This window comes from Osmia lignaria, chromosome 10 (assembly GCF_051020975.1).
Source record: "Osmia lignaria lignaria isolate PbOS001 chromosome 10, iyOsmLign1, whole genome shotgun sequence".
In the NCBI taxonomy this organism is placed as follows: Eukaryota; Metazoa; Arthropoda; class Insecta; order Hymenoptera; family Megachilidae; genus Osmia; species Osmia lignaria.
In genome coordinates, this window is record NC_135041.1 from 12,012,530 (window position 1) to 12,026,787 (window position 14,258).

A 14,258-nucleotide genomic window follows, 5' to 3' on the forward strand; every position below is an offset into this window, starting at 1 on the left:
GGTAGTCGAGATCAAAACGCACGGAGCAATGCGGTCTACGTATCGTATAATTTTTCATCGTTTTATACCATCACAACTTCGTTATGCTCCGATATGGAACTCGAAGTTTAATTTAGAAAAGGGATACGTTTTGTGGAAATTCTGAAATAGATTTCGCGGGTAGCATAAAATCGGTTGAGCATACACGAACCCGGCGACCTATACGTTCGGCAACGGTCTGAAAGCTGGAAAGAATGAATGATTGACGCTTCTTTGACGGTTCTAAAAAGCGAACGATGAGATTCGGGAAAAATTTCCGCTCCAACGTTCCCCTTTCTGTTTCGTTACGCCGTTGAATAGCTATCGGTTTCAGCTATTTCACCGAAGGAAGGGACGCGGAACGATAGGTGTTACCATACGGTACACGAATGGCTAAAGGTATACGGGTTTGCCCGAAATTGGACATTCCCGCGGAGCGTAATGGAGCAGAGTCTCGCGAAACGAACAGTTCAAGTTATTGGCCACCAACGATACCGAATGATAGAGGTACCATTCTCCTTATTACGCTGTTACGTTATTTTTCCACGTGAAATGGAAATTACACGGTATCGGAGCACGATCGGGATCGATCGAGCCTCGTTGGACGGATCGAGTATCCGGCTCGGCCTATGCTGGAACAACCGGACGGACACGGTCCGCTTGGCAATAACGTGTTTTATCCGATTCGGTGGAAAATGACGTTTCTAATGAAACAAAACACCGTGGGGATCGAGGGGATCGATCGAAGCCGGGGGTACTTGATTAAGTCGTTAAGTCGCGTTTATCGATCAAACGTACAGGCTACTCTCGGCTCGTTAATCCTCTCGCCGCAGAACAAACTTCATCGGTGTAAACGATTCAAGTAATGGCGCAAAGGAAACTGGACTAGCTGGGAAGCAAGGTGGCGGAGCAGGAACACACGCGAGAATCGGCCTGTTTCCCAACGAAATAGATGAAAACGAGCGCGACAGGGATAAATGCAGCCACGCTCGGCTGTTCGCTTCTCCGTCGACTGAATTAACCGTAATAACTGATGCATTTAGCAGCGACATTCAAAACTTGTGCACGGAATGCCATCGACGTTCCACTACCACCCCGCTTAACTCCCGTGCTTTCCCCTCTACCTTTCACCCTGCTCCCCTACCATTTTAACATCGCCACCGCCAGTTTCATCGGTCCTGCCGCACCGCATATCATTACCATGCAAATACGCTTGGCATGCGGCAAAGCTCGTGTAAAATCGTCCTCTACCCTCCCCCTACCTGTGCGCTTCTCTCCGCTTCGCTTCGTCTACCGCTCTCTCCTGCATACGTCTCCCTTTACTCGTTCACCACCACCTACCTGCCTCTCTTCCTCCACCCTCACCGGGTCCACTCGCTCCCACTTCGCACCAGCTAGCCAGTCACATATGCAAAACGTGCCACTATTATAATAACATTACGCCGATGAACCTTCCATTGAATATGCGCTCCACGAGCGTGGATTGCATCGCTAATTATCTACCGGGTGGCGGTATTCGCACGAGGATTTCGTTCGATGTTTCAAGGAACACGCTTGCTCCGACTGAAACGTTTGCTTCCCTTTTCCGCGTTCTTTCCGCGTGAATTTTCACGTTCGCTCCCGACGTCGCGTTTCCCATCCAATTCGTTTTCCATGAAAATCGCGCGAAACGCGAGAAGCGAACTGCCCTGGCGTCCGACACGTAGTTGATTGCAGGTTTTTTTTTCTTTTTTTTGTTTTTTTTTTTATCGACGGAACGAAGTCGTAATTTTCGTGACTGGATTCACCCAACGTTGTGACTAAATATTGTTGACGTCACGTCTGTTCTTGTCTCTCTGCGTTTTTCGGTTCTCTCTTTGTCGCTAACCGCCGCTGACACGTTTATGGGCACGGCTGCTCCGGGGACCCGGGGCTCTGACACCCTTGTTTTATATTTTTCGTGACGGCCACGCTCGCTCGCTTTCGAATGTTTGCGGCGCGAAATGGTCGACGACCGTTCATCGGTTTTCATATTACCAACCGTGCCGAGATAATATTTGCCCGCGATTTTTTATTTTCTACGTACCTTTTCGAACGACAATCTCGCGACTGATGAGATTAGTCGATTTTTCCTCTTTTCTCCTTTCATTCCAGCCTTTTTCCATTTCTGTTTTAATTTTTTTGTTATTGCTGTTGGACGGTTTAAGGATGGTTAAATTGATTAGTTAAATGAATCGAACGACCGAGTTAGTTATCGTGTATTCGCTTTTTATTTAATCGTCTTTCGTCTCGATTTCGTTTATATTCTCTAAGCCTGACAATATTTACACGTTTTATTTTTATTACTCGCTTTCCGTCTCGCTTTTAGGGGACGTAGAAAAATATTACGGTATACTTAAGATCGATGTGTATGTATATACACATGTAATATGTATATATATATATATATATATAATATGTATAGGTATATACAAAATGTACAGAAGGAACGCGGTACGAATGTCAGCGTTTTGTTACTAATTAACACAACGAGCGAAACGAACTGAATTTTCCGAATAAAAATCGGTCGTTTCCGGCAAAATGTCCATCTCGATGATCACGATAAAACACGTTGATTCGGACAGGAAAATATCAATCATTTCCTTCCACGTCGATATCGTAAAAATTGAATCTTCTTTTTTTTTCCCATGATTCAATCACGGTAATTCCAGAGTTTTTTCAAATTATTCCGAGCGATTTAATTAAATCGTGACTTTTCTCACAGAACGTCACTGGTTCGCCCGTTCTTGCACAGACCCTTTCTTCGTCAAGAGTAACAATAACAACAACAACAAGAACAACGACAACAAACGTCTCTCGCGCAATATCGTATAAGAAACTATGTACACCCACACTGAAGAAGAGTTCCCTCGTTCGGATGAGTTCACTGTTCCACGGCGGTCCCGTCGTTCAGTACATCACCTCGTAGACGGTTGCCTTCTTGTCTCCTGAACCGGTAACAATGTACCTGTCGTCCGCGGATATATCGCAGCTCAGCACCGACGACGATTCCTTCGACTGAAAATATCACAAGACACGTTCTTCGTGAAGTCTCGCGGACGATACGCGATCAAACGCGGTCGTAAGAAAAATTTCTACTCTCAATTCTGACAAATTTAAACGGCAAAACAACGATCCTTCCCGATTCTCAACCCTAAATCCCTTCGTAGAATCGCGTTTATATTTGATCTAAAGATTCTTACCTGGAATATTGAGGCTCCATAAGGCGTGCGCCACGCGTTTAGTAGATTGTCTTTGCCGGTGGAGACGAACCATTTGCCGCAGGACGCGAATCTCAACGACAGTACACAGGACTCGTGCAAATGAAGCTGATATTTATCCGGTTTCGAGGCGTGCAACACCTCGACGTTCGAGTTCTCCATACCGACTGCCAGCCATTCTCCTGTGGGACAGTAGCCGAGCGAGAATATTTGCGATGTGAAATCGTGTTGCTGAAGCTGCCTGCCCTCCCGAAGATCCCACGATCGTACGGTGTTGTCCAATCCTCCGGTCCACAATTTCGAGCCATCCGCGGATATGTCGATGCACGATGCACCGTCTGTGTGCCCTTGGAATTGTCTGACAAGGGTCTGATTCTGTAGATCCCAGACAGCGATGTTACCGTCGCTACAGCAACTGAAGCAGACCTTCGAGTCCGGCGAGATGGCAAGAGCGTAACAGGCGGGGGCGGAAGAGATTAATTCGGCCTTGATCCTTGGCGTTGGACTAGCCAGATCCCAGATACTCAACCGGCTCGCTTCACCTCCGACTATCAATGTTCTGCCGTCCGGTAGAAGTTTCACCGACCTGGACATACCGTGTTAAACTCAAGCAAACCTTCATTTTGTATAAGATAACCGCGATCGCGTTCATTTTCCAAGGAACAAAAGTATTTTCATTAAAACAAAAGTGTCAGCAAATAATTTTCTAAACTCCAGCCATGATTTAAGTTTACCAATGAAACGATTCTAGTTTCTATTAAACGGTTTATCTCTCGTGTTTCGCTTCGCTCGACGAAGTTTAAAAGTGGTAATCATTTCTGTGCGATCGAGCGTGCGAAAATCGGCAAACTGGGCGCGTTCGTGATTAGCAACTGTGACCGATGGATCATAAAGTACCTTTTAATGTTTGGAAGCATACATTACCGGGGAAATGTATTAAATTTGCCGGTGGGTCGAGCACGCGTTCAAAAAACGCGCTACGGCTTCAATTACCGGCCGGATCGCGAACATTAACAGTCATATATCGAACACGCGATATTATTCCAACGTTCGACGTTAAAATGCGCGTAAATTTATAGCGAAAACGTCGAACACTGCCGTTTTATTCTACACGCGGACACCTCGCGCCCGTGATTTTTCGACGTTTCGCGCGCGGAATACCGAATACCATAATGCGACCGCGATATTTCAACCGCGATAACTTTTGCATCGTGATTTCATTCCTCGGTTTCCGATTTGCAAAGGATGAGACACATTCTCTTCGTTCGAAATTTTTATCTTAAAAATCTTCCAATTTCACAGAAATTGTTTTATAAAAATTTTAGTAAAGCTATGAAATTTTCAAGTAAATAATCGAGGAGAACCACTGACCTGATGTAGTTATCAGGCTGCAAACAGTCGAGCTGCGATACCGACTTGGTGCTTCCTGTACCGCCCTGTCCTATGTCCCAGACCTTGACGCATCCCTTGCCGCCGGTGTACACATACTTGGTCGGATTCGAGATCGTGACAGCGCACACCACCTCCCCGTGGCTAAGGGTATTAATTTGCCGCGCATGTCGCGGTATCCCTTGTCCGATCAGCGCATCCGGTGGGAAGGGCACCGGCTGCATCTGGCCCTCGCTCGACACGTGGAAGCTGTACGCGCTGAAACATCGTGAAAAATGCGGCTCGTGCGGTAAACACGCGTGTGCAAACTATCCTGCTGTTTCTGGTTCCCGTTGCAACTTCCAACGACCAGACTGGTCGATGTTGCGCTTTTAACGATAGACTAGTGAAGTTAATCGCTCGTCGGAGGATTGGAATGTTTAACACGACGAAACACCGTCGGGGTCATCGATAATCTGCACCACAAATTTACTGTAATAAGGTAATTTGAAGGAAAAATTTTTTTTAATTCAAAAAAACTGAAAAATGGGAGGATCCTATTTTCAATAATTATAATTATAGTATATAGTATTACATACATACGTTTGCATTGCGGTATTAAACGTGTTAATTTATATCCAGGGAAAAAATTTTAATCTTGTAATTTTTTTTTTTCCAGCAAATTTACGATTATTCAAGTGTTTGTAATTGAAAGATACATTACTCGTTTTATGTGTTTTGGTGAAATTTGACTGAAAATACTGACGCAAGTTATGCGACGCTCGTTTTCTGGAATCGTAAACTATCGCAAACATTAGCGTGCTTCATAAATAGGCCTTGTTTTCCACTATGTACAACTGTTCGTGCGCTATCGGTCTCTATCGCGGACACTAATCTCGCGGCACTGACATTTGCTTTAAAATAAAAATATTGATAACACATTGTATCTAAACCGTCCACAGCTACAATAAACAACAGAATCGCTGAATTTTCATAGTAAACAAAACCGTAGATAACGAGCTCTGTCTCGCAAGCAGAGCGAACATCAAACAACGTTAACAAAAATCGTATTATACTCGTATCAGCGCCCGATCTTTCCCTAAACTGTACAATACCTACACCTTTCTTACACATTCCTATAATTACATGCCAAGTTTCCCAGTTCTACGTACAGAAACTCCGCGACGATGATCGTTAAATGTTAAGCGACACGTAAATCGAATTGTCTTATCGCAAAGCACCGATGTATTTATAGCAACTATCGTAATCGTAGTTTAACCTTCGTTCAGTCTAAATCCGTTTCGAAAGTGATTTAGAAATCGCGCGTCTTTAATTAAAAATATTATCATCGATCTAATCAAAAAATTCCTCGCAACTTCTAACGGCGCCGTCGTCGAGAGAACGACACGAGTGTTCCTTTAAATCAAATATTAATCGTGCAACTTCATCAAGCCATCTCGAAACATCAATGGAGCCCCGGGGATTCGAGGCGAAAGGATTCTATAGAGATAGAGTAGATGTAAACTCACGGTTTGCCTCCAGGTACTCCGACCGATCCCATGGGAGCTCTCATAGCCACGTGGGGATCGTATAGTTGCTGAAGCGAAGGGGGTGCTCTAGGCGCCACGTAGCCGTTATAACCCATCATGTCCACGTGAGGATGTTGGCCAGCTGGTGCCAGATGGTGAGGAGGTGGGCCAGGAGCGTAATGTGGCGGATAGGCGCTTGGTACACCGGGAGGCGGCGGTCCCTGAAGTAGCTTCGCCGATCCCGAAATCTTCATGCCCGCCCCACCGATCCCGGATGCCGACGTTGGCGTCAAAGGTTTCGAGATCGGTGTGGTCGGCTTCTCTCGTTCCTCCATCTTTTTCGCCGATGGTGTACTGGCGTTGCTGCTCGTACCACTTCTGGGCGAATGCGGGGGCACGTCCTTCTTCGTCTGCACCCCAGCGCCCATGGGTGGTACCACTTTGTCCAAACCGTTCTCTCGAGGTGACGTGGTGCCATTTACCACCGGGCTCGTTGGTCCTTCGCTCGCGTCGTCCACGACCAAATCTTGATCGCTCTTTTCGCCGTCGCTCTGTGGAAATCAAGTCGCAGGATGTTGCATCACTCGTACGATTATTATCGTTGTTTTAACGTAATTGTTCATTGTCGTAGACTTTCTCGACTCTTCGTAGGCAATTTGCAAAGCGTGAATCAGCATTATATTTTGAGAGATTCGGTGAACACCGTAAGGTTCCCTGATAATTTATCGTCTATTTTAAGTATTTGATGAACGTAGTTTACACAATTCCTATCTAAGTTACATATTGGCGAGGCTAATCGGTGTTATCTTGTTTAACGTCTCAATCATAGCTCAACGTTTCCACTGTCAATTTAATTGGGATCATTAGGTAACCCAAATTTGTATCTTTGTATCAATATTTAACGGTATTCTATTGTAGAATGAGTAATTCTCATGGCCCGATATTTCTCCTTCAAAATTATACGCTGGTGAGGATTGATAATATTTAAAATATTCTTTATAATTCTTTGAAATTTATAACCAATAAGGAAGAAATACTCACGTGACCGATGTCCTTGTCCTGTTCCTTCTTCATTTTCTTAATGTGCATGGGATGATCATGGTGATTTTGAGAATGATGGGAATGATGCGCGTCCTGCGGTGTTCGTGGACGACTGTATTTATCACCGGGCGATATCGAGCTCCTCTGTAACGTGACGAAAATTATGGTTCTCGCGATGCACGTTCACGATCCTGCCGAATAAAACGCGCGAGAGATGAACAGATAGAAAGCCGCCGTTCCGATCGTATATATTCTCGTCGGAAAAACACGTTTCCATAGAGGGGGCGCGGCGTCCAGGCGAGTTTTTGATTTACACGAACGATTATGGGTGAAACCTACTTAGACCCGGGGCTCGACGAAGAAACGCGTCAACCACCGGAGTCGACGGGCGCGTTGTTTGAACAAAAGAATACGTTTGCACAGCCGTTAATCAACAGTTAAATAACAGACAGCCGGGGTAGACTGAAACAACGGATTACCCACGTGTTTCCCGTGGTTCGATCAACGTGACAAAACCGTAATTACCCGCGTCGACGGTTATTATCAATTGTCACGCGAGCGTTCGTGATAATCGATGTCGACTTTGCCTCCGCAACGATCATGGGACGAATTTCGAACGGGACCGCGACGGGACTTTTACTTCGAATCGGAATTTTCCAATTCACGCTGAGAAAACAGGTGGGTTTCCCTATCCATTTTCCGAGGCAATACTTTTTCCAAGGAAACTCATGTTTTGGCGCGCACGAGTCGGCACGCGACGTCTGACCGTTGCCTTGTTCCGTTCGTAACGAAGTCGAGCGGAAATTCTCTAAGAGGGTTAGCGTGATCGTGGCCGCGCGTAAAAGCTCGTGGAAATACAACGAGGGCGGCCCGGCACGCACGAGACACAGAAAGAGAATTAAAGGATACCGAAGAGAAGGGAAACGAAAGAAACGAGAAGAAAAAGAAAAGAGGGATGAGTGGAAGAGATGCTTTGGGAAGAGGTTGATAATGATTATAGAGTCGGCACGATGCGAGAGAGAAGGAGAGGTAGAGACACACGGTTATCCGTTCGAGAAAGGGAGAAAAAGAGAGCAGCGGAGACGAAAAGAACCGAGGAAACTGCCCGAGGATGGGTCGAATAAGGAGAGAGGAAAATAGAATGGCGAGAGGCAGAATGAGAGGGCGTCGATGGGCGTTTCGCGGTCCCGCGATGATTACAGGCTCGGCAAACCTATAATACACGCTGCTATCTCCCCCTTTCCCTTCTTTCTTTATGCTTGCTCCGCTCTTTCCATCATTTTTTTTTTCCTCCTTCCTTTTCCTCGACGGACCCTCTTTCTATCTCTGTTCGAAAACCGCGGCGCGACCGTTCGCAAGAAGGTCGTTACTTGCATTTTCTACGGACGAACCGTGCCTTCCCTTTGGCTACGAGTCGAAAAGAAAAGTTTCTGGACGAGGATCGTGGGCCGGCAACGCGGACTTTATCCCTAAGCTCGATACAATCGAGCCTAGCCATTCGTCTGTAATTACTTTCGTAACTTTAATGTTATCCGCTCTCGACCGGCCGCGGCTATCGTTTCTGTTCTTCCTTCGACACAACGGGTGGCCCTCTCCTTTTGTAAACTCTAAGGGTGCACGACTATTCTTTTCGTTCCAGAATACAAGTTATCAAGTCGCTCTTTAATTTCCCCCCCAAAAAACTGTTGATTTTCGTCCAAAAATGCTCACGTACCCCGCGAACGAGCAAACACTCTGTTTTTGCGAATTTATTTTCCCAGTTATTTTATTTCGTTTTCGAATTGACCAAACACTTTAAAAAAAACGGAAAAAAATGGCAGGGAAGAGAAAATATTGAAAGTATACCGTGTCGCCGAACTCGGTTCCTTTTGTTTACCACTGTTAGTGAATTATTACGCTCAATTTTATTTTTACTCCGCCTGTTTCGCTGCAATATGTTGTTTTGAAAATCTTCCTTCGAATTGACTTCTAACCAAGGGGTTCCGACACGGTAACCAGTTGTTCGGCGAACATATTTCTTTCTCGTAAATTATACACTTTCGAAAATTATTTCTAATCCCGGTCGGAACTCGAGCATGCATCGTACGTATGCAACTTAACGCACGTACAACGCACTCGACGTACGAGCACTCGCGACTTGACTCCCCCCCCCCCCCCCCTCACGTGTATTACAGCTACATTACACGCGTGTAACTTTCCGCGCGCGTGAAGGGTACAACGAGTACTTTAGCGTACTTCGCTGACGAGTACCTACTGCACGCGCAATTATGTTTTCGACGAACGCGAGAGTGGTGTATCGTAAAGTGGCGAAGGAAAAAGTGAGCTGCTCGAGGGAGAAAAGTAAAAATAAAAAATGTTAGCCGAGGTCTAAGAATTCTCTTTGAGAAAATTCTCGCAACGTTTCGCCATTCATCTTCCCGTGTCTGCGCGCGAGGAAAGAAAAATATGTTCGATTTAAAACGTAGAAATTTCGGATGGTTTACGGCTCGAGCTGTTTTCACGGTCGAGAAGCGAGAGAAAAGCGACTGGTACGCGTTTTGTGGCCCGTCGTAAATTCGTAATGGACACGGATATCGAAACGATTTGAACGTTTTCGAAAATACGAAGCCGACTTTGGTCGTCCATTCGATACGATTCGATTGGGGGGGGATTTATTTTAGCTACGTCATTAAATCCTTCGAAATTTCAGACGGGAACAACGGGTGAAAACGTATAAGCGATAAAAAATGCCCATTCCCAGTTTGTTTATTTATTTATTTATATATACGCGCGATAGATTGCACGTAGAAGTTGAACGGGTAATCCGATTGTTAACTCGACATTTCGATAAATGATTTGTCTGCGTTTCAGCAGAGAAATATTTACCAGAGCGAAAATATGGCCTCGTAAATCTGCGCGCATATTATTGTTTCATCCACGATAAAACAGCGGCTCTGACATAATTTCATTTGCGTAGTAAACCTTAATTACGACGCATGAAAAATAAAGCGCGCGCCCACTCTCTCGCCCCTTTACCCTTCCAACGTTTCACCTGTCCATTTTCCCGTGACGCTAAAAAATTCTAACAAAGAGCGCAACGTCGTCGCCTCTTTAACGTCCATTAATAATTTCATTCGAAACGACGACGTTATCGTTGCGCACGATTTACAGCCCCTCTCTACCACGTGCACTCCCGATGAAGTTAATTACTCGTTAAAGGCAGAACAAACTAAAGTAAGAGGGAAACCAAAACGAAAAGGAAAACCAGTACTCTCATTATCGATGCTTTCCGAATACAAATCCTCGAGCACTCACGAAAATCGTTTCATAATTCGAAACGTAACCCTTTGCGCGCTCCAGGTCGCGACTAAAATAAACGTGAAAGGGAGAGGAGAAAGCAGAAAAAAATAACGCTAGAAAAAAAAAAAAAAATAGAACGAAATATTTCTACTCACGTGTCTCTCCTCGGTCGAGCTGAGACCTGTAACGAGACAAATGCAAACAGTCGTCAGTCAAAAGCCGTGCGGAACGTTTTCACGGAAAAAATCATTTTCATGCATGACGTCCGGGGGTGCTGGGATGAAGGGTACGGGACGGTGGATCGGAAGTGAACGAACAAAAATAAAAAAATAGAGGGGGTGGGTAGAAAAACAGAAAAAAAAAAATGTCAAAATTCCGGCCACCGCGCGTCGATAAAATGTTAATAACGTGCCCATAAAAGAGAGATAGCAAGGGGTGTGAGCTTGGCGAGGGTGGGCAGTGGGTGGAAAGGGTATGTGATGCGGTGTGGATAGTAGAAGTGCGAGCGGCGCCCGTATAAATGATCTTCATGCATATTTATGCGCTTTTCGCTCAAAACCGCCGGTGTCCGCTAACAGGGTGACGCAAACACGCTCACCCCCCTCGCCGAAAGCGGATACCCGAAAAGCGCTTTGAAAATTTCCAGTCGAGCGAGCCGAGTCGAACCACACGCCCCCGCCACGTCGGCTATATATGTATATTTTTTTTTTTCGTCCACCCTCGTACTCTCTTTTGCCCCTTCTATCGGATCCAGAGCCACGCTGGCTCTCCACTCTCGGTGGCGCACACCCCCCTCCGTTCGTCGAATAACGTTCTCTCTTTCTCTCTCGCTTTTTTTCCCTCTACCCTTTTTCGTCGAGCGCACTGGGTATCGCAAAAGCGGGATCAAACGAATGATGGTGACAAAAAGAGAAAATCCCCGATGGTCTGGAGCGTTCGAAACCGTGGAACTCGCGCGAGCAGCTACGATTCGTTTATATCGGGGGAGCGTCACTCGAACGTGACCAAAGGCTGGAATTTCGTTAATTTCTTTCACCGCCGCGTTGCCCGCAGAGATGGCAATTAAAATCCGTGTGAAAGGACGGAGAGGTATGCGTATAACGAATATTCCGGGGTATTACGATTCTCGTGTACCGACCAAGGGAAGAATTCGATCGTGAAAGGGAGAGGGCACGGCACCGATCCACCCACGCTGGTCCCCTGTGGTTTTTTGGTATTAAAACCGCAATTTCAGGAGGGGAACGAATTTAACGCGTAACCAGAGGAAACGGGGAAATTAACCGGAGCTAATTTCATTCGAATTCTTCGGCTTTGAAGCAGGCTTGATTTTTACGACGAAATTTCGAGGTATAACGACGGGTATTCTTATACAGTTTAATTTACTTGTAATTAACCCTCGGATGACGAAGCAAATTTTTATTTCCCAAATTTTACTACTTCTTCAGTTAGAATTACTACCTTTCTCCTTAGAATCCATCATCGTTCGAGGGTTAAAGACGATACAGAAGAAGTATGCGTTCATTGCCTGAACAATAGGTACATCGAACACCTACCGCCGTTACTTTTTAAATCATCGGGTTGACCACGATGGAGTTCCGGTTTACTGAGCATCGACAGATGAGCCGCTGTGGTGCCGGGTGCTGTGGCAGCTCCCGGTGTTAAGCCAAGACTAAGAAGAGCGGCCGAGGCGGAAGTTGGTACCGGAAGTCCAGCAGCTGGCCCTAGTCCCGGAAGTCCAGGTAGCCCAGGATGGGCGCCTATCGCTGCTCCCGGTGGTAGTTGCTGGGCATGCATTTGTTGCAACAGCCTCGATATGTCTGGTCTTTGTTGCTGGAACATACAAAAATTATTACTCTTTCACCAATTTGTAGAAATCTCGGTAATTGCTATATCGGGTACGATTAATTTTCTACCAAGCCAATCAACTTGACGCCCTGCGTTCGATGGCGTTCGAAATAAAAATGAATCACTGTTCGAGGACCCTTATAGACTAATAACGATATCCACGTGTCCGGACGGGTAATAGGGATGAATGAACGGTCGCACAACTGGATAGACCAGTTAGGGAGAGGAGAGAAATTCAACGAAACAGATCAAGAGGGGATAACGGAGGCCGGTAAACTCGTTACGCGTGCGAATCATGCTTATCGTGGATTTCACTTAGGTATTTAGGGGTGGACGAGAGGAGGAGAAAGTAACGCACGATTCCCCCCCGGAACGAGGGTCGTGGTCGCGCTAGCGAGGGTGGATTATGCGAAATAACCCCTCTCGGGCTACGCGCCGATTGTGTGCGATAGTTATTTTCCTGGACTGTCGCTGAATGGGCCAAGAGAGGGAGGGACGAAGGGTCGGCATACGGTGTGTGTATACGGCTCGTACGGTCTTCCCGCAGCACAGTTTACCCCCTAGGGACGTATTTGCGGCGCCCTACGCACGTGTACCTACTCCACGGATGTAGTTTGCAATTTGCCTTCGGGCCACTCGACTTCCGGCGAGGGGGGGCTTTTGACGCGTAACAACTTTTTCTATGCGAGGCCCGTTCGTTGAACGTCGAGGGATCGCGTGAGATGGAATACGTTCAAAGACTTCGTCCACGTTACTCTTTCTGAGAGGGTATTGATCTTGAAAGAACGCGTTGCGAGTTACAATTGAACGTAACGATACGCGACAAAGGGAAAGTGGGATAGATGATTACAATTTCGTCTTTCTCATTGAAATAATAATCCTGGTTATTTTTATCCGCAATATTGTACAACGTTATTATTATCGCAAAAATTGCATCGACTATAATTCAAAAACACACCCGGCTCGCCGGCAAATAACCATAACACCACCGATTGCATCGTTTTTTGTCACACAAAATGGTGGAAAAAAAAAAATAAAAAAAAGGAGGAAAGGTACGCACGGTTTTGATCGTCGAACGAGCAATAATTGCGTAACGTTCGAACGGCAACACGACGGTCCGGAAAATGCATCGACGGCACGGTTATTTTCATCGGAAATCGCGTTTCGACGGTACAATTATTCCACTCTGCTGTATTGGTCGTTGAAAAAAACGTTATCCAAGTACGCGTGTGAGACAGCGATAAATACACGGGGATACAGAGTGAAAATCAGCAGGGCAGGGAGAGCCAGCCGGGCTGACCCTACACGCGACACCCCCGACGGTATTCAATTCGTATTCGAAGCAACGAGGAACGGGACCGTCATTCGTGCAGTGCCAAACGAAACGTAATAGTCCCAAACGAGGTTTAACGCGCCGTGAATAATACGCGAAAAGGGAGGGTAAAGGGTGCCTGAGGGGAGGATCGGCTCGGCACCATCGTGTTGGCCCCGAGGTGCGACTCGTCTATACCTGTGCGTTTAAATACGTGTCAGAGAATACCCTGTACGGCTATACAAATGCACACCCCCTGTGCGTGCACGAAAGCGTACCCGTTCAAGGGAAGAAGAGGAAGCTATACGGATAGGTAGATAGATGGATAGATAGATAAAGAGAGAAGAGGAGAGAGGCAACGGAGGAAGCGAGAGAGAAACGTAGGGAGAATTGCGTTCCACCGTACAGTGTTATTAAACGAAATATTGATTCAACCCCTGTTTACCGAGTAATACATATTCATGGGGGTTGGCGCTTATGTCTATTTGCCTCTGTCGTCCCTTCAGCCTTTAGCTCATCCTGCTTCGTCCACTTCACTCTCTCCCTCTATCGTTTGTTCTCTCCCTACCGTATCCTTCCCCTGTCTTTATTTAGTGTTTCGACCCCTGCAAGAACCCGAAACCCAGC

At 46.1% G+C, this 14,258-nt stretch overlaps 1 protein-coding gene across 1 annotated transcript in view; it reads right to left on the minus strand.

Annotated features, from left to right (window-relative positions):
- Positions 1-2,256: 2,256 nt before the first annotated feature.
- Positions 2,257-14,258, minus strand: part of LOC117610156 (protein groucho) — a 34,186-nt gene continuing 22,184 nt past the window's right edge. The window contains exons 6-12 of the mRNA XM_034337211.2: positions 12,028-12,304; positions 10,630-10,655; positions 7,196-7,339; positions 6,155-6,705; positions 4,629-4,904; positions 3,240-3,843; positions 2,257-3,054 (exon numbers count right to left, since the gene is read on the minus strand). Of these exons, the coding sequence (XP_034193102.1) occupies positions 2,947-3,054; positions 3,240-3,843; positions 4,629-4,904; positions 6,155-6,705; positions 7,196-7,339; positions 10,630-10,655; positions 12,028-12,304 (1,986 nt within the window). The 3' untranslated portion in view covers positions 2,257-2,946. The remainder of the gene's footprint in view (positions 3,055-3,239; positions 3,844-4,628; positions 4,905-6,154; positions 6,706-7,195; positions 7,340-10,629; positions 10,656-12,027; positions 12,305-14,258) is intronic.